Genomic DNA, 24,334 nt, shown 5'->3' on the forward strand with positions numbered 1-24,334 from the left:
AACGATGTGCGAAGAACGAAAAGACTCGAGGAGACAGTTTTGGGATTGGTGAGAAAGAGAGAGATCGCTCCAATGGAAGAATCTGTTCACCAATCTATTCGCTTTGGCTCAGGTTTCTTTCTCTCCACTGTTTTCATTCTTTATCGACTCCACATACATACATGTAGATCTCCCCTTGAAATCGCACCGATTCCATTTACGATTTTTGAAAATTTTGTCTCAACTGATGGATGCAGTTGCGGATTTGATCATGGGGAAGAACCGACGCGGAGGCTTTCTCCTACTCGGATCAACGACGCTGTTATGGTTCCTCTTCCAGAAATGTGGATACAGCTTTTTCCCCTTTGTTGTTAATACTCAGCTCCTCCTCGTCGTTATACTCTTCCTCTGGGCCAAATCTGCTATTCTCTTCAACAGGTAGCAGAATCTCAAATCTGTTATACCAGACCACAATACAAACACTTGATTAAAATATAAACTAACCGTTAATTCTACAAACCCATTGTTGGATATGAAGCTTACAGCACCACAAAGCTAGCTACCAAAATTCAGCCAAATCAGATTCTGTTTCATCCCCCAAACATTGCCCCGAATTAGCCCTCTCGAACCAGTTTGCGCTGTTCATCTGCAGGTGTTGGTGTCGACCGACACCAAGCTCCTTCCCGCCCTGAATCTCTAATCCTTCACAACTATCGATTCCCTAACCAATTAAGCATCACACAACATGACTTACCAGGATAACAGCTAGGAGAAAGCCTCCTTGTGTCTTTTAATCCACCACCAATCTCCCATCAATCCCCTCACACATGAAGAAGATGGATCCCCTTCTTCTCCTTTGTTCCTAGCACCAGATCTCCACTCCACAGGAACAGATCTCTCAAACAATCTAATAATCATCACAATCTCTCATGAACACTCTCCCTTCTCTTTTTTTTTCTCTCTCTGAAAACGGCGACAAAAAGCCTCCCCCAAAACCCTGAGTCGACCTCCTCTTTAAATATGCGGTTTAGGGATTTCTAATTATACCAAACAAAACCAACCAACAATTAAAACAAACCGATCAAAACCGAAAATGTTGGTGTCGATCGATACATCAAGGGTGTCGATCGACACTCAGACCAAAAATGCAATATTTGGTTCGTAGATGTTACAATTCTCCCCCACAAACAAGGATTCGTCCTCGAATCCCGCAACATCGTCCATCCGTCAAGGACCTCCGTGCCACCGTCAACACGGCCCGCACGTCCTTCGACAGGACTGAACATCGTTAGCCAAGGTTTCCTGTGCAACTCTCGCAACAGACCGCAAACCTCCGACTGAACCCCGAGGTCTCCCTCTAGCCAATATACTCACATCCAAGACATTATTTGCTCACAACTCAGTGCTTCCCCCGTCCGTGGTCGCAACCAACGAATCATACCGGCTTGCTATCAGGCCAACCGCCCTAAGCTACGGCATCCAGGAAGTCATTCACACACACTCCCCCCGCTCTCGGGTCGGAACCCTCGAGACATACCGGCTCACTGCCAGGCCACCGCCTACAGCTACGGTATCCAGGGAGTCGCTCACATCTATTCCCCCCCGCGCTTGGATCGCAACCCTTGAAACATACCGGCTCACTGCCTAGCCGCGGCTCACAGCTACGGTATCCCGGGATCTCAACAATCCCGCTCTTGGGTCGTCACCCTAAAGCGTGCTCTCGGATCGTCATCCGAAGAAACATACCACTCCCACTCTCTGGCCACAAAGTCCATCGAGCTATCGGTATCACATGAGTTGGGCTCACACGGCCTTGAGCAAAATATTCTGATGCCATCGAGTGTCTCCCGACTAGATCTACCTCAACACTTTCCATTTCTGGAAACTTCCATTTTTAGAAACTTCTATTTTTAGAAACTTTCCACTCTTAGCAATGCACTTTCCACTTGTCTCGAAAGACCGTCACGAAAACCACTTGTCCCGAAAGACCGTCACAAAGACCATACATCCCGAAGGACCGTCACGAAGACCACTCATCCCGAAGGATTGCCTAAACAGGCCACACTTTCTGAAGGACCGCCACCTAGGCAACACTCGCTAAACAGCCCGCCACAAAGGCAACACAATTGGCTAAATAGCCCGCCACAAAAGGCCACAAAATTGGCTAAACAGCCCGCCACAAAGGCCACACAATTTGCTAAACAGCCCGCCACAAAGGCCACACAATGTCCCAAAAGGCCGCCATACACGGGCACACAATGACTCAACAGTCCGCCACGAAGGCAACTCAAGCCCCTCCAAGGCTCACTACCACAAAAAAAAATGGACAAATTCTAACTCACATAAACTTTACATTTCAAGAATCACATAAACATTCAACCATTACGCATCAAGACTCCATAAGAACTAATCATCTCCTGAAGTGGCACCCAAAAAAAAAAAATTGCAATACGGTCCATTGGGTCTGATCAACCTGCTGCCATACTCACAACACGTGCTGAAGTGGAACCCACACTAACCACACTCTCATATCCCTCTTGACCTGCATGCAAATTCGTGACATCCTATCCCGTGGAACTCAGGATCGACCGAAGAGCATGCAGATCAATTGGTGGTAACTTGTCATGTGGGAAGGCTGTTAAAGGGTGAGGACCAGGGTTCGAGGAACGTCTGGCGCACCAATAACCTACTGGTGGATTTGGATATCCACAGTGATGGGATATGATCGATGCCCTACAGGACCAGCTTGGAGCTCGTTTGGGCGGCTAGCGCTGGCTAATGGGGTCCGCGAGACAAATTGTCACAAGGAGGAACATTTTAAAAAAAAGGACATGGAAAAAGGGGCATTTTTTAAAATGCTCCAAAATTTTAAAAAAATTTAAATCAAAAGGTTATTCAATTTTTGGTGTTAAATTATAAATTCATTGACATCTATACTGATTTATATCTTTAATATTGAATAACTATAGTTATATTCAACAGTTCGTATTAACAAAAAATTTATACTAAAAAATTGATGATTAAACTAAAAAGTCAATCAAAAATAGAGATTTATTTCAACACATTTTGAGTTGATGATTTTTTTATGACATTTTTCCCATTTTCCATGTGTAGTAAATTTTGAGTCATATCTCTTTGAAACAAAAACTGATTAATATAATCATTTGTAACGTAATAATTTCATCTAAATATACGAGTGGATTTAAAACCTAACTATAATGCCAAACCGAATTACAAATGATTATATATGATTACAATTGTATAAAAAAAAAAAAATTTAAACACAAATATTAAGAAATGGAGACTGAAGCTGAAGGAAAAAAAATAAGAAGTGATGTTTCTTTTAGAAAGTATATAATCAAAGTTGAGAATGGTTTAAAAGAAACATCACTTTTTACCTTACTTTTAAGGGACAATTAGATTTCACCTTAATCTTTAATTAACTTAATTAATTGATTTTTAAAAATGACTTAAAATTAATAAAACGATGTGCGAAGAACGAAAAGACTCGAGGAGACAGTTTTGGGATTGGTGAGAAAGAGAGAGATCGCTCCAATGGAAGAATCTGTTCACCAATCTATTCGCTTTGGCTCAGGTTTCTTTCTCTCCACTGTTTTCATTCTTTATCGACTCCACATACATACATGTAGATCTCCCCTTGAAATCGCACCGATTCCATTTACGATTTTTGAAAATTTTGTCTCAACTGATGGATGCAGTTGCGGATTTGATCATGGGGAAGAACCGACGCGGAGGCTTTCTCCTACTCGGATCAACGACGCTGTTATGGTTCCTCTTCCAGAAATGTGGATACAGCTTTTTCCCCTTTGTTGTTAATACTCAGCTCCTCCTCGTCGTTATACTCTTCCTCTGGGCCAAATCTGCTATTCTCTTCAACAGGTAGCAGAATCTCAAATCTGTTATACCAGACCACAATACAAACACTTGATTAAAATATAAACTAACCGTTAATTCTACAAACCCATTGTTGGATATGAAGCTTACAGCACCACAAAGCTAGCTACCAAAATTCAGCCAAATCAGATTCTGTTTCATCCCCCAAACATTGCCCCGAATTAGCCCTCTCGAACCAGTTTGCGCTGTTCATCTGCAGGTGTTGGTGTCGACCGACACCAAGCTCCTTCCCGCCCTGAATCTCTAATCCTTCACAACTATCGATTCCCTAACCAATTAAGCATCACACAACATGACTTACCAGGATAACAGCTAGGAGAAAGCCTCCTTGTGTCTTTTAATCCACCACCAATCTCCCATCAATCCCCTCACACATGAAGAAGATGGATCCCCTTCTTCTCCTTTGTTCCTAGCACCAGATCTCCACTCCACAGGAACAGATCTCTCAAACAATCTAATAATCATCACAATCTCTCATGAACACTCTCCCTTCTCTTTTTTTTTCTCTCTCTGAAAACGGCGACAAAAAGCCTCCCCCAAAACCCTGAGTCGACCTCCTCTTTAAATATGCGGTTTAGGGATTTCTAATTATACCAAACAAAACCAACCAACAATTAAAACAAACCGATCAAAACCGAAAATGTTGGTGTCGATCGATACATCAAGGGTGTCGATCGACACTCAGACCAAAAATGCAATATTTGGTTCGTAGATGTTACAATTCTCCCCCACAAACAAGGATTCGTCCTCGAATCCCGCAACATCGTCCATCCGTCAAGGACCTCCGTGCCACCGTCAACACGGCCCGCACGTCCTTCGACAGGACTGAACATCGTTAGCCAAGGTTTCCTGTGCAACTCTCGCAACAGACCGCAAACCTCCGACTGAACCCCGAGGTCTCCCTCTAGCCAATATACTCACATCCAAGACATTATTTGCTCACAACTCAGTGCTTCCCCCGTCCGTGGTCGCAACCAACGAATCATACCGGCTTGCTATCAGGCCAACCGCCCTAAGCTACGGCATCCAGGAAGTCATTCACACACACTCCCCCCGCTCTCGGGTCGGAACCCTCGAGACATACCGGCTCACTGCCAGGCCACCGCCTACAGCTACGGTATCCAGGGAGTCGCTCACATCTATTCCCCCCCGCGCTTGGATCGCAACCCTTGAAACATACCGGCTCACTGCCTAGCCGCGGCTCACAGCTACGGTATCCCGGGATCTCAACAATCCCGCTCTTGGGTCGTCACCCTAAAGCGTGCTCTCGGATCGTCATCCGAAGAAACATACCACTCCCACTCTCTGGCCACAAAGTCCATCGAGCTATCGGTATCACATGAGTTGGGCTCACACGGCCTTGAGCAAAATATTCTGATGCCATCGAGTGTCTCCCGACTAGATCTACCTCAACACTTTCCATTTCTGGAAACTTCCATTTTTAGAAACTTCTATTTTTAGAAACTTTCCACTCTTAGCAATGCACTTTCCACTTGTCTCGAAAGACCGTCACGAAAACCACTTGTCCCGAAAGACCGTCACAAAGACCATACATCCCGAAGGACCGTCACGAAGACCACTCATCCCGAAGGATTGCCTAAACAGGCCACACTTTCTGAAGGACCGCCACCTAGGCAACACTCGCTAAACAGCCCGCCACAAAGGCAACACAATTGGCTAAATAGCCCGCCACAAAAGGCCACAAAATTGGCTAAACAGCCCGCCACAAAGGCCACACAATTTGCTAAACAGCCCGCCACAAAGGCCACACAATGTCCCAAAAGGCCGCCATACACGGGCACACAATGACTCAACAGTCCGCCACGAAGGCAACTCAAGCCCCTCCAAGGCTCACTACCACAAAAAAAAATGGACAAATTCTAACTCACATAAACTTTACATTTCAAGAATCACATAAACATTCAACCATTACGCATCAAGACTCCATAAGAACTAATCATCTCCTGAAGTGGCACCCAAAAAAAAAAAATTGCAATACGGTCCATTGGGTCTGATCAACCTGCTGCCATACTCACAACACGTGCTGAAGTGGAACCCACACTAACCACACTCTCATATCCCTCTTGACCTGCATGCAAATTCGTGACATCCTATCCCGTGGAACTCAGGATCGACCGAAGAGCATGCAGATCAATTGGTGGTAACTTGTCATGTGGGAAGGCTGTTAAAGGGTGAGGACCAGGGTTCGAGGAACGTCTGGCGCACCAATAACCTACTGGTGGATTTGGATATCCACAGTGATGGGATATGATCGATGCCCTACAGGACCAGCTTGGAGCTCGTTTGGGCGGCTAGCGCTGGCTAATGGGGTCCGCGAGACAAATTGTCACAAGGAGGAACATTTTAAAAAAAAGGACATGGAAAAAGGGGCATTTTTTAAAATGCTCCAAAATTTTAAAAAAATTTAAATCAAAAGGTTATTCAATTTTTGGTGTTAAATTATAAATTCATTGACATCTATACTGATTTATATCTTTAATATTGAATAACTATAGTTATATTCAACAGTTCGTATTAACAAAAAATTTATACTAAAAAATTGATGATTAAACTAAAAAGTCAATCAAAAATAGAGATTTATTTCAACACATTTTGAGTTGATGATTTTTTTATGACATTTTTCCCATTTTCCATGTGTAGTAAATTTTGAGTCATATCTCTTTGAAACAAAAACTGATTAATATAATCATTTGTAACGTAATAATTTCATCTAAATATACGAGTGGATTTAAAACCTAACTATAATGCCAAACCGAATTACAAATGATTATATATGATTACAATTGTATAAAAAAAAAAAAATTTAAACACAAATATTAAGAAATGGAGACTGAAGCTGAAGGAAAAAAAATAAGAAGTGATGTTTCTTTTAGAAAGTATATAATCAAAGTTGAGAATGGTTTAAAAGAAACATCACTTTTTACCTTACTTTTAAGGGACAATTAGATTTCACCTTAATCTTTAATTAACTTAATTAATTGATTTTTAAAAATGACTTAAAATTAATAAAACGATGTGCGAAGAACGAAAAGACTCGAGGAGACAGTTTTGGGATTGGTGAGAAAGAGAGAGATCGCTCCAATGGAAGAATCTGTTCACCAATCTATTCGCTTTGGCTCAGGTTTCTTTCTCTCCACTGTTTTCATTCTTTATCGACTCCACATACATACATGTAGATCTCCCCTTGAAATCGCACCGATTCCATTTACGATTTTTGAAAATTTTGTCTCAACTGATGGATGCAGTTGCGGATTTGATCATGGGGAAGAACCGACGCGGAGGCTTTCTCCTACTCGGATCAACGACGCTGTTATGGTTCCTCTTCCAGAAATGTGGATACAGCTTTTTCCCCTTTGTTGTTAATACTCAGCTCCTCCTCGTCGTTATACTCTTCCTCTGGGCCAAATCTGCTATTCTCTTCAACAGGTAGCAGAATCTTACATTCGCATCATTTACTACAAGCTATGGTTTTAGGCTAAGTATGTAGAATTTAGCTTGTTTCTGTTGTAGATAAAGATATGGTTACAGGACAAGTAGTTAGAAAAGTTATGCATTAGCTGAGCTAAATCTGAATTGCTCTCTTTGTTTTGTTTGAGTAGACCTATGCCACAACTACCTAATCTTGAAATCTCTGAGGCATTTGTGTTTATGGTGGCTGATGGTCTACGAGTGTGGATTAATAATACCGTGCTCGCTGTTGCTCGTGAGATTTACGTTGGAAGAAACGCAAAGCAACTCTTTCGGGTCAGCTAACTGTATTCCAAGTGATTTTGTTCTTTCGTTTTCCTTGCTTTTTAGAGTGTAGCTTAGGATATTGAAACAGTGTTATTGCTATGACAGGTTNTTCCTCTGGGCCAAATCTGCTATTCTCTTCAACAGGTAGCAGAATCTCAAATCTGTNGACAGTATCATTTGTTGGCAGTTTCTTAAACTTCCTCACAATTCTCTATCTCGGTGAGTAGATTTGTTTTCCTTTGACCTTCATTATTGAATTTGCATTGAAGACTGCTCAATTTACCTAATTAACTTTCTCTGTTGTGATGATTTAAATGGATAGGTGTTGTTCTCAGTCTGTTGATCCCCATTGTGTACGAGAGGTACCAGGATCATATTGATGATAAGCTATCTTTAACACATCGAATCATTCAAACACAGTACAGGAAGATCGACGAAAGATTACTTCAGAAGATTACTGCTAAGCCTTCAATTAAGATTAAGAAGATGCAATAGGCAAGCTTACTGACCCTTGTTTAAGCATTTATCTGCTAGCCCTTTGATATATTGTTCGATTTCGTCACAGCTATGTTCCTTTGTTATGCCTAGCACATGAAGATTGTAATTAGCCTAGGGGTTAGGGGTAATTAATTAGCAATATAGACAGTTTTCCAGGAAAGAGATAGAAAGTTTAGACTGTAGTAGCTCAGTCAGTCAGCTTAAAAACAGAGCCTACATAGGGAAGTTGAGAGCTGAAGGTTTAAAAGAGAGTGAGAGGATACGTTTGGGGGCGCATTCTTGATTTTGGCATTGGTCGAGAGTTTAGAGCTCTCATTAAACAAGTTTTCTTTCGTGTAGTTCTTTGGTGAATTCAGTTTGAGGAGTTCACCGCTTACCATTCTATCTGCCAAATAGTGTATATTTACGACACAAGAGTGATATATGCATGAATGTTAAGTAGATTAGATAGACATCAATGGTATAAATATTTATGTATGATATGTGTGCTGACAGGTGGATATTTTTTGACGTCTAATATGTTTCCACTCTTTTTGTTGCAGCCAGTGAAATAAACAAGACATAATACGACTGAGTTGGGGATGTAAAACTGAGGTGCAACAGAGCAACGTAACAAGCTATGATGAGTATACGAGATGAGACTTGAGAGTTTGATTGTGGTTTTCACACTCGAATCAACCTTTAGTTGATAGAGACAATATGGATGAAGAAGTCCATGTCTATGTGTAACTTCAGGAACTAAACGTGGTTGGTTCTAATTGGAATATGGGACAGTTTTTTTGGCAAACTATTATTGGTTATATAATGTTGACTTGTGATTTTATTAGTTATGTGTTGCAGTTATACGACCTGTCTACATAAGTGATAATTTATCCGATAAATCACAGTTGTAACTCAGGAATGTTACCAATGGTTTCGTTCCGAAGTTTAAGAGGAAACAAGCCACATATTTTAACGTTTATGATTACAAGAAGTGACGCCACAAAAGGCAGAAACTCAAGCAACGTTAGGAGCTAAGACAGATTCCGAATTGGGCACTGTCACAGACCGCAACAGCTCCAATGAGCAAACAAGGCCTAGGAAATGAGAGAGTAAGGTGTTCGCCGATGCCTGCAAAAGCGGCTCTCAAGTCAAACAGTGAAACTTGCACAAATCATTTTTGCAAATCTTAAGAGTAAAAGCTTTATAAGAAAACAGCAATATAGTAAAAGCTTTTGTTCACCTGAACTAGGAAGACATCAAGAGCAAGAACGGGGCTGTAACCCTGGGAGACTCCCTGGTAGAAAGGGTTAGCTGAGGTTGTTAAAGCCTTTGCAACTAAAAACCCAACCGTTGCTTGCATCCCGAGAAGTGCTGCCCCCATTCCCAAAAGATTTACCATAATCCCGCTCCTCAAACCTTTAACGACATCAGCACGAGGCGGGGCCTAAAACAAAACACAACCTTTATTAGAAAATCGGATTTCTCGCTTTCATATATCCAACTACACAAATGAGAAACAGGACCCAAGACGCAGTAGCAGCAATTGGGAGACCTATGCAGCTTGACTTGATCATACAACCAGCTTAAGAACTTAAATATGATCAAAGGTTCAACAGCTAGTAGCATAGTAGCTACTACTATATTTTGGATTCACAGACTGGTCTTTAAGAAACAATGTTAACCCAATTTATGCACATACGAAGCTACAAGCGCTATTGTATGAACGTTCACTTCCACAGAACTGAGTGATTCAACTTAAAAGACACATCTTAGGATCCTGACTGTTTCTAAACATTTTACACGTTAGTGAAGTCATTAGACCTTTAAAAGCAGTGAGTCGGATTGAACTACAATAAAGAGTGAGACACTGTTACCTTGGCAGGGTCAATGGCAGTTCGACGAAGCCTCTCTGAAAGCCGAATATACCCAAAGGACCAGAACACCGAAACAAACGACGCAGCAATCCCACTTGCAGTAGCATAAAAGGTAGCAGGTGAAGTAGGTTTCCCTGTAACAACAATGGAAAAGGATAGAATCACAGCCGCCACAACGGTTGACACAAGCTGCCCCCAGAAACCAATACTCCCTAGCCTCTTGAAGTACCTTGACGTCTTCTCCAACCTCTTTGCTACCTGTGAAAAAACCACTCATACTCATAAAAAAACTCTCTTTCACCCCAATACAGTTCTTAAGTTTCAATTCTGAAAAACTCAAAATCCAAATTGTTATCTACTTCCTAAAAACAAATCCTGATTCAGGAGGAAGCTGTGAATGACGAGTTTTCATTTTCGATTTGCTCAGACACGATCGTGCTTAGTTTCATTTTCGATTTGCTTAGTCAAAAAGCAAGACGAGAAACTAAGATTCGAGCTGGAAAATGCAAAAGAGAAGGAGAGAAACCTGAGCGAGCTTTGCCTTGTCGACCTCATTATCACCGGAAACGGAAGAAGTAGACGTCGGAGAGGAAAATGCCACCGTGGATGGTGCGAAACTAGGTTTAGATCCTCCGATTTGGAAACCGTAGACGGATAGAGACGGTGGCGACAGGTGTGAAGAGACGGTGGATTTCCTCTTCGGAGCCAAGAGAAGTGGATTGAAAAATGGTAGGGAGCGAGAAGAGAGGCGTTGGTTGCGGCACGAGTTCTGAAAATCTGGCCGTAGAGCGACGGCGGAGACGCCGGAGGAACTTACCGGCGGCAAGAGTAGTGACTGCATATTTTTTTAAGTTGAGAGTATTTGTAAATTGGTTGCTTTTTAGGCTTCGTTCTATCTTAATAGTTGCAATGGGCTTTTTGCTACCTAACGGCCTTTTAGAGAATATTTTTTTTCTTTTTCTTTTCTTCTTTATTAACGGTCCAACAGTATTTTATTTTCGTATTTCTTTTTTATCATTTGTAAAATAATCCTCAAAAATACTATTATAATATACTCAAAAATACTATTATTATAATATCATCACTAGTTTTTTTCCTACAAATATCACTGAAATATAAATCTTATATAATAAATCTATAAATAATTAACTTTTTTCCGATTACTTTTAAGGTTTGTGCAAGTTTATCTGTTTTTTGCAAGTTTTCTAGTGGTCAAGATTAAAAAATTTTAATAATCAACTTTTTTCTTTTAAATGATAAATTTCAAATTTTCTATTTGATTATCTGTTTTTGCAAGTTTTCTCTACCAAATTATCGTAGTCTCTAACACTTTTTCATCCCTTTTATTTTATTGTAATAATTTTATCTGAAAGAATGAATTTTCACATATACAAAATATAGCCAAACACATGACCATAAAGCTAAACTATCTATCAAAATTTGGGAAAAATATCATTAAAATCCTCAAGTTACCATTTTCGTTGATTTAAATCACGAAGTCTTCATTTGTTGAAAAAAATCTTCACTTTTTTATTGACTTCTATTTAAATCATGAAGTCTTGTTGACTTCGCTGTTTGAAGCACAACGTTAACTGGCCAGACAGAGATATTAAACAGGATTAATTAGGCGTTAACGAGATCCGTTAATTACATCCCTAAATCGAACCCGATTATCAATTCCTTCAAAAATCCCCAAATCACAAACCCTAATTTGTGATTCCTCCTTTCTTCTTCGATTGGATCTTCTTCTGCGAATTCAACTGATGACTCCGGCTCCACAAACACACTTCGATGGCACTCCACGGTCAAACGAAGCCACCACCAATGTCTCTGAGCTAGGACTCATCTGTTGAACTCGAAGAAGAAAAGAGAAATCGAAGAAGAAAAGAGATTATCGATTGGGGTTTGAAATTTAGGGAAAATGAGAATCGATTTCTCAATTGGGAGGGGGGTTTAGGGTGTTATAAACAGCGTCGTTTTGCTATTAACGGATCTCATTAACAGATAATTAACCACGTCTAATTTTTCCATTTGGTTACTTAACGTTGTGCCTCAAAAGGCCAGGTCAACAAGAGTTTGCGAATTATTTGGAAGTCAACAAAATATTTGTATGTTTTTACCTCCAAATCCATAGTTTGTGCTTTAAATCAACGAAAATGCTAATTTCGGGATTTTAATGACATTTTTCCCATCAAAATTTACATGGAAAACTGATTTTGCATCATAACATCCAAAAACAAGCATAAGTTATCTGACCAACACCATAAAAATCATTTTTCGTTTTTTTCTTGATTTGATATGACAATTTCCCTTTGCAACGATTGATATCAAAATCAGTGAGAAAACAAGAACTAATAAAGAAAATATATATTTCTTGCAAATCTTTTTTCTTATCACATTATTCTTTTGCCACTCAAGTTAACATTAAAAAAAAATATTTATCCAACGTAAAGAACCATATCAAATATATACTTCTTCTTGGCATGTCCTATTTTTTTTTACTTTAATGCCTAAGAATCTATTCAGTGAAAAGATGTAAGTCTAACTGAATCTTCAAATTTATTATGATACGTCAAAAATGGATTAGGCTGACTAAATTTGAACAAGTTGTTGAAGCATTATACATTGCGGTATCCCATTGCGTGTGATATTCCGATTTCCAAAGCAAAATGTGGTAAAATTGGACTAAGTTCTAAATATCTTAAAAATCAGATTTGTTTTACATACCAATTGCTTTTTTTTGCTGAAAATTTACCATTTGTTTACTGAAAACTTACCATGGATCTATTTCTCGGATTTCTTGATATATGTCACACCATCAATTTCGATCCGTCCATAAGGCAGGTAAAGCATATGCTTTAGGCCACATGATATATATTAATTATTTGAGCTATTAAACAAGTAGTTTCTGTTAGCACGATGGTTATAAAAGAAGTTTTTGGGCATGGTATATTATGTATAGTTGATAGATTTTAAGAAAAAACACATGTAAAAAATGCTTTAGGCCTCTCTTACCTTAGGGTCGGCCCTGCACACCATTATGGAAACCTTATTGGTGGGGGTGTAGAAAAAAATGGGGAATATCTTCGATTTAAATCAAGGCTTTTGTTTAAAGGGAACCATGAAGATTGCAGTTGAATTTATGTTGATGTACCTCGCCGTTGGTAGGTATGGTGTTGAATGTGATGTGGGTATGGAATCTCCATTTCAGTTCATGGCTAATTTTCTCTACTCATCCATTTTGTAAGACAACAATATTCAAAAATCACAACAAAAAAAAAAAAAATCCAAAATATATCACTATATTCTTTTTTTCAAAAGTTATAGTTAAAATATGTTATTTTTTTAAAACTACCACAAAAACTAAAACTAAACTTTAAACTTTCAAAACTAAACCCTATATAATAAATCTTAAACTCTAAACCCAAAACACTAAACAAAAATCTAAAAATGATCAAAAAATTTCAATTGTAAAGGTAACGTTTAAGTGGCTTTGTTTCACTTACTACACTTTTGTATTAGATAAGTTGTACAAAAACATATAAATAATAACAAAATATTAATAGTTAAGGTCAAAGGTGTTCGTTTTTTTTAATAAAAACTTTTCAACTACAATAGAATAGTTTATTAACAGTGAATTTGAGCAAATTATCCAAATAATATTTTCTTGTTTTATTTCAACTTTAAATAACAATGTCAGGAAGGAGAAACAATCATAATATACGCAAATTTTAAATTCAAATTTTCGAAATCTATATTCTTTTTTCTGCTAAGAAGAAACAAAAATAAAGATTATTATACAAAATTTTGCGGACATTTTTACGAACTTCGAAAAAAGACAATGAGAAATATCTACGACAAAAAGAATAAAAGAATAACCTGTTGACAAAAAATTAAAAATAAAAATGACCAACCCCTCTTTTTATCTCTTATACAACCTCACCCTCTCTAAAGCAGAACCTCATAGTTTTGCTTTGCTCCAATATCTTATAAATTTGGTGAACAGAACAATCATTACTTGCAGTGGTTCACCCTCTCTCTCTCTCTATCTCTCTATCTCTCTGTCTCCTTCATAAGAACTCATAAGCATTACTCACAGAAAAGAGAAAACCTAAGAACTCAAACCATGACTTCCATCAGAAGCAACCTCCTCTTCCATCTTCTTCTTCTTCTTCTCCCTTCACTACTCCAAGCTCTTAACACTGATGGTGTTGCTTTACTCTCTTTCAAATATTCCATCCTCAATGACCCTCTCTCAGTTCTACGCAATTGGAACTACGACGATGAAACACCATGCTCTTGGACAGGTGTTGCCTGTACAGAGCTTGTGAGTCCCAAAACCCCAGGTTTGCTTAGAGTGACAAGCTTGGTTCTTCCCAATAAACAGCTCCTGGGTTCTGTCTCTCCCGACTTGTTTTTGATACTACATCTAAGGATATTGGACCTCTCCAACAATTTCTTCCATGGGTCACTGCCAGATTCAGTGTCCAACGCCACTGAGCTTCGTGTTCTGTCTCTTGGGAACAACAAGGTTTCTGGTGAAGTGCCTAATCTTATCAGCAACGTGGCTAGTCTCCAGCTCTTGAATCTCTCTGCTAACGCCTTCACCGGCAAAATTCCTCCCAATCTCCCACTTCTCAAGAATCTTACAGTCATTTCCTTGGCAAAGAACTCCTTTTCAGGCAATATTCCAAGTGGGTTTGAAGCAGTACAGGTTCTAGACATCTCCTCAAATCTTCTAGACGGATCTCTTCCTCCAGATTTCGAGGGAACAAGTCTACATTACCTCAACCTATCACACAATCAAATCTCCGGCGTAATTCCTCCAGCTTTCACCGAGAAATTTCCAGCAAGCACCATCCTCGATCTCTCCTTCAACAATCTAACAGGACCAATCCCTGGTACACCACCATTGCTTAACCAAAAGACTGAGTCCTTCTCTGGTAATACAGGCTTGTGTGGGCAGCCATTAAAGACTCCTTGTTCAATCCCTTCTACTCTATCAGACCCACAAAATATCTCTGAAACTACTTCACCAGCAATAGCAGTAATGCCCAGAACTCCAACACCAACAACTCCATCAGTAGAATCACCAAATCAAACAACCAAAAGCAAACTAAAGCCAAGCACAATCGTAGGCATTACACTTGCAGATATAGCTGGTCTAGCTATCATAGCTATGTTCATCCTCTACATATACCAGCTCAAGAAACGTAGAAGCTCCAAAGAATACAGCACTTTCAGCGTCTTACAAAAATGTCTGGAGAGAAACAATACATTACCAGTCAAGAAATCGAAACAAAACACCATAGTCGCCGCCTCAGAGATCACCAAATCTCCAGCTACAAAAACTGGATGTGGCTCGTTGATAATTCGAAGGTACGACGAGACAACGTCTGCATCGTCCGAGAGCGACGTAGAGAACCAGCTGCAAGACAAGAAACCCATTGAGGCATTTAATCGAACAAGTGGTGGGCGTGAAAAAGGCAACACTGAAACAAAACTAGTGGTGGTCGATGGAGAGACTCAGCTAGAGCTAGATACTTTACTAAAGGCATCAGCTTACGTATTTGGTACAAGCAGAAGCGGCGGGATCGTGTACAAAGCCGTGTTAGAGAACGGCTCAGCTTTTGCGGTGCGGCGGATCGGAGCGGAGTGTTGTACGGTGACGAAGTTTAAAGAATTCGAAAAGGAGGTTCAGTGTGTCGCTAAACTTCGTCACCCAAATCTCGTTAGGGTTCGTGGCTTCGTCTGGGGTAACGAAGAGAAGCTTCTCATCTCCGACTATGTCCCCAATGGGAATCTACCTCTCTCCTCCATCTCCGGTAAGTTTTCAATTTTCTCATAAAAAGGCGTACGTTATACTAAATAATGCTACCATACGCTTAATATGCGCATTTTAGTAACAACCAAGTTCGAAACTCAAGATTTTGGTTTTGACATATATTTTTTGTTTGTTTCGAAAACAGCTAAATCAGGCTCGTCTTCTCAGAACCCTCTCTCGTTTGAGGCACGGCTGAAGATAGCAAAGGGCATAGCTAGAGGAGTTGCTTATATACACGACAAGAAGCATGTGCACGGCAACATCAAGCCCAATAATATTCTCTTGGACTCTGAGTTTGAGCCTGTAATTACTGATATGGGCCTCGATCGTCTTATGACTCCGGCTGATTCACTCACGGCTGGACCAATGTCGAGCTCACAGCATCATCCACCAGAGTGGTCGAGTAGCCAGAAACCAAATCCCAAATGGGATGTTTATTCCTTTGGCGTGATACTCTTGGAGCTTCTCACAGGCAAAGTTTTTTCGGTTGATCGTGATCTTGTTCGTGATTATGAGACCGATGAGAAAACTTGGTTTTTGAGGTTGGTTGATGGGACAATTAGGGTTGAGGTGGCTCGCCGCGAAGATGAGGCGGTCGCATGCTTCAGGTTAGGCTATGGTTGTGTCTCTTCCTTGCCTCAAAAGCGACCGTCTATGAAGGATGTGGTGCAAGTGCTAGAGAAAATGTTTGTTTAATTGTTTACTTTATTCAAATTTAGAAAGATTGCATAAATTTTGTTGCAATCAAATGGATCATTTAAATTGTCGTTTACTTTTTTTTTTTGAATTTTTTTTTTTTGTTAAAGTATCATGTATAAGTGAAATCATAAGTGCAAATATTGTCTCATGAGAACCTCACAAACCTCATGTAATTAGGTTTTTTAGTACGTTATTCATGAAAAAATACAACAAACAAAGCTGGTGATCGTTTGGCTAAATAACCTTGATGATACTACAAACTTAGCATTGTTGTGAACTATATTATAAGCTTGGAGATAACAAAATTGAACAAGATATTTATTATGAGAAGGATCAAAGGAGAAGAGATCTAGAGAGATGAGTGTATGAACTCTAGAGAAAAGCTCGAGAGAAAACTAAAGAGATAGAAAGTTCCCACTATTACATTTTTTTCTTCTACATGACTCCTATTTGTAGAGGAAGGAGACAAAGACAAGGATAGAGAGGTTGGTGACAAGTGGTGTACAAATGTTACAAGTGTTAAATGCATTGCATGAAAGGGAGACACTTGTTGTATGGATTGCATGAGGAGGGACACTTGTGCAGGTGATGTATACTCACACTAATTCTATAACACTCCCCCTTGAGTATCCATCACCAGTGATGAGTTATGCATTGCCTCATTAAAAACCTTGTCACGAAAAAACCCATTGGAATCAAAACCATGACGAGGGAAAAAAGAGTACAATGACATAAACTCCCCCTCGAAAAGACTTCAAAGACCTCGTAGATGACGCATTCCAATACTGTGAATACGCTTTCACAATGTTTGAAGTAGGAAATGATTTTGTAAATATACTTCGTAGTTTTCAACGAATAGTGATGCAATCTCCCCCTTCATCATTGACATTCTCCATAGAGGTCGATCTTTTGCGTGTTATTTGCTGCCTCGTTAAAAACCTTGTCATGGAAAAACCCAGAAGGATAAAAACCATGATAAGGGAAAAAGAGTGCAGCCACGTGAATCATCATATTCTCCCCCTGGAAGTATTATCTTTAAAAGATGCATTAGGATCTCTGAAGACGCATTCTGAATGAGGTTGTCGAAACCACCTTTGTAAGTAACTCTGCTACATTGTTACTTGATTTGATGGACTGGCTATCAACTTCTTTATTCTTCTCGAATTCGTGCGTGTAAGAGAATAATATATCTTGTCTTGTCGTTCTTGGTGTAGCTTCCTTTGATTTGGGTGACATATGCAACAAAGTTGCCTTTCGGTTGCTTCTTGTTAATGGGTCTCAACAAGCATTAACTAGTTGATGCTGATCGAATCCTCAGTTTGAAGTTCTTCGCTAACATGTTGGGAGGCTCCCGTCTTCAGCAGGTAACTATTGGTTGACGTTCGGGCATCATCTGAGCTATTAGGGATTCTCGATATGGCATATGAAGCACAACTATTTTGGCATGACTTGAATAAGTGACGACCAAACTCTATCACTGAAACGTTGTGATGTCGTTGTTTTGCGATATATCTTTATATTGATCTGAGATAAATCTTCCATCTGCAAAACCAACTAAACCAAACTTGGGGGTTCCAAAATATATTAAGCCTAAGTTAATTGTACCTTTGCAATAGAAGATACGTTTTAACTCATCTCCATATATACTCATAGAGAATGAGTTATATGCTGCAAATAGATTAGTAGGAAATGTTTATGCAGAATTCATAACATATATAAATGCTCGTCAGCATTTATACATAATCTTAAATGACTATATATATATATATATATATATATATGATTTCCTTTAGAAGTTATTGGTATAACATCTATTTCGAAAGATGTTTACAAGATCTTTTATTCAAAATAACCCTTTAAGGGTTTTGATGATTATCAATGAGTTCTCGAGAACATAATTATGATATCATCTATTTTTCGGGATAAGTTCTTCAAGCATCCTATGAGATGTATTTCAAGTCGTCATATAATATCAATTTTGATTGATATAGGGTACTCTAACAAAACATGGCGCGACACACCATTTTGTTATATATCATTATACCATTTTGATGCTTGGACCACTAGTCCAAAAATTACTCGTTTTTCATACGAGTTTAATATAGACTTGACTACCTCTTTTATTGGCCAATATATATCTCTATACGCTCACAAAGCGGAGATTTATGATCCTCATTAATCACATTGCGCGATATAATATTTTTATTGTCGACATTATGTCTTTGGTTCCATATTTCCTGTAATGACATGGTTAATCGAGATCTCTTTAATCATTCTATAAATGATTTTATTCAGGTACCTGATTTCGTTATTAACCATATCAATCAGTTTCTCTACTCCTCTTGAGAAGTATCTTTCTCCTCTTGAGAAGTATCTTGCTCCTCTTTAGGAGTATATTTGCTTCTCTCTAGGAGTCTATTAGATCTTTTTAAAGAGTCTATCTACTCTTCTTTAAGAGTTCATTTGCTCCTCCTTTGAGAGTATAATCCTCTTTTAATTTGCTCCTTTTTCTTTTCGAAGATTTTATCTTAGGAACCAAAGAAGTCTATCACGTTTCTTATTTGTCATAGACTTAGTATGTCATCCGCTAGAGACATATTTTTATTGGAGCATTTTTAGCTGGGATGTGAGATTTCTCAGAACTACAAGTTCATATTCATTTATGTGAGGATCAATTATTATATGAAATCTCATCCATCAGCTTTTTGCATTTGATTTGCAATATATATCTTGAATAGTGATCTGTTGAACTTTGAACTTTTAAGTTCATATTCATTATATTCATTTGTTCAAAGATCCAAAACTATTCGACGATTCTCCCATAATGATGGAGAATTTTATCATCCAACATGATGATATGCAAATCTTGCAATAGGCACATCTCTCATAAGATGGCTCAATATTATTAGAGCGGAGACTCATCTCCCGCATCTATATATTTCATCCTCTATTGATGATATTTTTATGCGGTGTGGAGGAGCATTTACAATATATATCACACACCCATAATATTCAAAATGTGAAATATTTAATCTCCAACCATGAATATATAATATGGGAGAAATATTTCTTTATAAATTATTGGTCTCATATATAATATTGACTAAATGCAAAACTGCATGTTCCATGTTTTGACAGGGAGATTAAATCACCAAGAACCATTTTGCAATCTCGCGCTATGAACGATTCATTATAGCTCATTTCAAAAGTGAACATCATGAATGTTCGACTTTATCACATGCAACATATATATATGATAAACTATAGGATATGACTTCACCATAGTTATATCGCTATGGGGTGTCAAATTCACCAAATTTTATCGACTTATTGTCGATGTGGGATTCCTTTAATTCTCCCCCTCGAGATGATAACTCTTGTAGTTCATTCATCTCGTACTGAATCCCACACTAGGATCAACAACATACCGATTCTGGTTATGTCTATTATCTTAGATCCTTATAAGATGTGAGATGAGAATTACCCCTCTCATGATGATGACTTTTATATCCATTCACCTTTAACCGAATCTTATTTTTAGATCGGTGATATTTGGGGTTTAATTTGGGGATTTATTAAAGAAATCAAACCATCATATATATACAATGAGCTTGTTAATCCAAAAGGATGGTGAATGGGCCAACATTATATGATTCTGGAAGCATAGCCTACTGAACTATGAATGAAGTGCAAAGCTTATAACCTCATGAAATGTGAATGGGTACATGCAATACTTTTGGAAGTACTTTTGTTCCTCTGAACACATTATCAATGATTTTTAATATCATTGATTGATCGGGATGGCTTGACCGGTAATGTTATACTTGAAGCATAAAAGAATTTCATATTTACTATTATTTTGCCATCTTTATTTTTGCATGATGTAATCATATACATGCGTGTCTCCAATATGGTCAAAGTTGTGATACCATATTTATTTATTGTCTCAACATAATAATTTTATTAAGACAAAATGTCATTAAAACTCCATGAGTTTCTTTGAGACTTTGGAGAACACTAGACATCGATAATTATGAATCTGATGTCTTTGGAAGTCGAGAGACTAGCTCATCTAGACCTTCCAATTACTTTTGCACTGTATAAAATATATGTACACATGCTTTATATATTCTCATAAGAGAAATATATTTTTGATTATAAAGACATTTGATTGTGTTTAAATCTTATATAACACATATAGTTATTCTTTACGAATAAACAAAATTAAATAAATAAACATATAAATTCAGAAAATAAAATAAGATCTACAGCCTTAAATATAAAAATTTAATAGAAATAGTTTTTCTTTGATCGTAGAGTAGGCAGAGCCTATCATATATAACGATCAATCCGGAAAAGACGAAACTTTTTATTTGATCATAAATAAGGGAGAACCTCTATATGTATAACGATCAGTCCGGAAATGACATAGCCTTATATTTGATCGTATAGAAGACAAAAACCAAACTTTCCGGAAAGGACATTGCCTTTTGTTAGATCATGATGGAGGGGCAAAGCCTACCATATCAAATGATCAATCCAAATATTATATAGTTTTATATATGATCGTAAAGGAGGCAAAGCCTACCATATATAATGATCTATCTATCCGGAAAAGAGATAGCTTTTATTTGATCGTGAAGGAGGCAGAGCCTACCATATATCTAACGATCTATCCGGATATGATTTAGCTATAGATTTGATCGTAAAGGAGGCAACGCTTACAACTTATGACGGTCAATCCGGAAAATGACATAATTTCACAAAGTCTATATTATTTATGTTTTATAAACATATATGATAATAATATAGATTTACTTACCTTGTAATAGCTCCAGTGGTAAAGACATCGTGCTGATAACGTGTTGTGAACTATATTATAAGCTTGGAGATAACAAGATGAACAAGATATTTATTATGAGAAGGATCAAAAGAGAAGAGATCTAGAGAGATGAGTGTATGAACTTTAGAGAGAAGTTCAAGAGAAAATTAGAGAGATAGAAAACTCTCACTATTACATTTTTCTCTTCTAAATGACTCCTATTTATAGAGGGAGGAGACAAAGACAAGAATAGAGAGGTTGGTGACAAGTGGTGTATAAATGTTACTAAGTGTTACATGCAGGTGATAATTGTGCAGGTGATGTATACTCACGCTAATTCTATAACATGTATCTTATTTTTATGTCCTCTCGTGCATTGTAAACATCCTCCATAATGATCACTCTTCATTTTCTTAATAAAAGGAAGCTGTTCAAAAAAAAAAACAACTTTTTTTACTTTTATTGTTATTGTAAAGATCCTCATATGTTGCTTTTATTAACCAAATTTGTTCGGACTACAATTAAACAGTTTATATTTTGCATAGGCTTTCCAACCAAAATATAATAGTGGTCAATATATTCAATGCATGATATTATTCGGAATCTTTACAATAACAATACAAATTTCTATTTTTGTTATATGGGGTATATAACTTCAAATTTTAAGGGAATCTATAAAAATAAAATCCTATGTTATTCAATTATGAATTTTTAAAAAATATAATATTATCAAACTAATGATATGAAAAACTAATTTAAAATCCACTGAAAACATTTTGAGGATTTGAATTTTAATGGTTTTAAAGGATTCTAAAGGATTTGAAATTTTTTGTTAAAAATACAGAAATCCAAATCTCATGGATTTAAGTGAGATTTGTTAGAATCTTTGAAAAAATCTTATCAACTTCCCTAAAATCATCAAAAACATACAAAAACTCATAAAAACTCACACCATTTAAGATATTAGAATCAATACATGGTTTAGAAATTACTTTATTTTAAAATCTTCATATTAATGATGATTTTATAATTTAGAAAAGTGAATATCTGTATTTATATTTTTTACAACAATATTATTTATAATATCAACAAGTAGAAAGAATTGATTTCTTAAAAATCGATTGTTTTATGTTTTGTTCAGTTTTATTTATTTTTCTATTAAATAATCTTAATAATCTTTCCAATTCGCGTTTATAATTCCTCGATACGTGAATCATTATTTCCGTAAAATATTTTGATGATAGTGGAAGGTATTTTTATAAAATGAAAAATAAGTAGATTTATTGTCATACTAAATTTTAAATCTTCATTGCATCTAGGGATTACTTATTAAATCTTATTGAAAGATACAGTTGATGGACTTAAATCGTTTGAATTTAGTATATTTTACATCATATATATAAGTAGCTTTAAAGAAAGCAATATACGCTAATTAAGATGGTTATCTAACCATAGCGCCAAAAATGCCTAAACGGAATCAACTTTGTTCAGATTTTGTTCATATCATTTGTATGTACTTGTATGTTTGGATTTACTAATGTTTACTAATTATAATGGTTCTGAGTTCTAACATATGTGTTCTCGAACAAAAGGAAGATTCATTGGGTTTTGTGCACAAATTTTTTTAATTATATACAGTTTTATTTTTATGTCTTAGTTTGATTTTTCATAAATTATATACAGTTTTCATTTATACTAGCACAACTATCCCATTGTTGCAAGTTTGTCTAATATTCTTCCTTAAAAACTTTTGCTGTTTTGCTTTCTTTGTATTTTTTTAGAACTTAGGTCTTGAATTTCATGACATTTATTTTTCAAGAAGAAAGACAAATTAATAAAAAAAAATTATATGCACTTTTCTTTTCATTTTAAACAATGTTGTCCACATAGAATTTTAAATAACCAATCAAGATAACGACATCTCAATAATTAACATTTTTAAATATTAATAATCCTTTTTATTATTATTGGAATACCTATTAATAATTATTAGTCTTATTTATTCAAATATCTTGATCTTTTCTCATATTTTAACATTTAAAATACTCATATGAAGATTTATTGCTTGATTATTTAGTATTTATAAGTTGTGGTTACAATTATTCTTAAAGTATAGAAATCATAAATTAGCTAGTCAAGTTTAAGTAAATTAAAAATACAAAAAGTACTCCTACAATTACTCATAGTCTATTTCTATTGTTTTTTTGTTCAGGAAAGAAAAAATTTACACATTGTAGAGGTAGTTTTGAAAAAAAAAACTTATATATTGTATTTTTGGAATATTGAGAATATATTTTATTTTGGGAATATAATTGTACACATTGTAGAGGTAATTTGTTTATATATATTATATTTTGGAAATATTTTGATTTTACTATATTTTGGGAATATAATTGTACACAATGTAGAGTTAATTTTTGGAGTTCATTAAATTTTGGGAATTTATTCATATTTTGATATATATGTTACGGTCTCCAAGTTCATTGAAAGTTTGTAGTTTGTTTACAATTCATTTTTTCGTTTGATGTTTATACTTTATACTTTTATTTTGGATTGTTGAGATTTGAAGTCAATCTATCTTAAAGTCAAAGTTCTCGGAAATTTAAGCTCTCAGAAATCAAAGCTCCATCTCCTCTTGCATTTCCCTTCTCTTCATTTCTCTTGCATTACTGTTTCATTCGTTGTTTCGCTCTACCTCTTTCTACTCATTAAGATACAAATTCTATTAAATCTCCAATTTCCACTCCTATCAGCTAAGAGCATCTCCAACGAGACCTCTTACTATAAATTCCTAGAAAATTTTGACTAAAATTAAATCATAAATGGTGAATATTGCTAATAAGTAACTCTTAATTAAGAGGTTTAAAAGAATTGATTTGACAACCTATATCACCAAGTTGCACTTATTTTTCGGTCAAAAGTCTTAACTCCAAAGTTACGCATGTTTAAGCTGGAATAGTCTGAGGTGGAAAGTACGTCAAAACT

At 36.8% G+C, this 24,334-nt stretch overlaps 2 protein-coding genes and 1 pseudogene across 2 annotated transcripts; 2 read left to right on the forward strand and 1 right to left on the reverse strand.

The window, feature by feature from the left end:
• On the forward strand, nucleotides 6,921-8,974 carry LOC104793438 (annotated as a pseudogene).
• LOC104793446 (protein TIC 21, chloroplastic-like) lies at nucleotides 9,009-10,894 on the reverse strand. Its single transcript, XM_010519802.2, has 4 exons — nucleotides 10,531-10,894; nucleotides 10,005-10,262; nucleotides 9,371-9,574; nucleotides 9,009-9,258 (listed from the first exon to the last, which is right to left on the reverse strand). Exons 1-4 carry the CDS (start codon nucleotides 10,843-10,845, stop codon nucleotides 9,145-9,147), a joined length of 891 nt encoding a protein of 296 aa, XP_010518104.1. The 5' UTR covers nucleotides 10,846-10,894; the 3' UTR covers nucleotides 9,009-9,144.
• LOC104793457 (receptor protein kinase-like protein At4g34220) lies at nucleotides 13,821-16,681 on the forward strand. The gene is made up of 2 exons (XM_010519812.2): nucleotides 13,821-15,829; nucleotides 15,974-16,681. Exons 1-2 carry the CDS (start codon nucleotides 14,131-14,133, stop codon nucleotides 16,522-16,524), a joined length of 2,250 nt encoding a protein of 749 aa, XP_010518114.1. The 5' UTR covers nucleotides 13,821-14,130; the 3' UTR covers nucleotides 16,525-16,681.

Source organism: Camelina sativa, chromosome 1, assembly GCF_000633955.1.
Source record: "Camelina sativa cultivar DH55 chromosome 1, Cs, whole genome shotgun sequence".
Classification (NCBI taxonomy): Eukaryota; Viridiplantae; Streptophyta; class Magnoliopsida; order Brassicales; family Brassicaceae; genus Camelina; species Camelina sativa.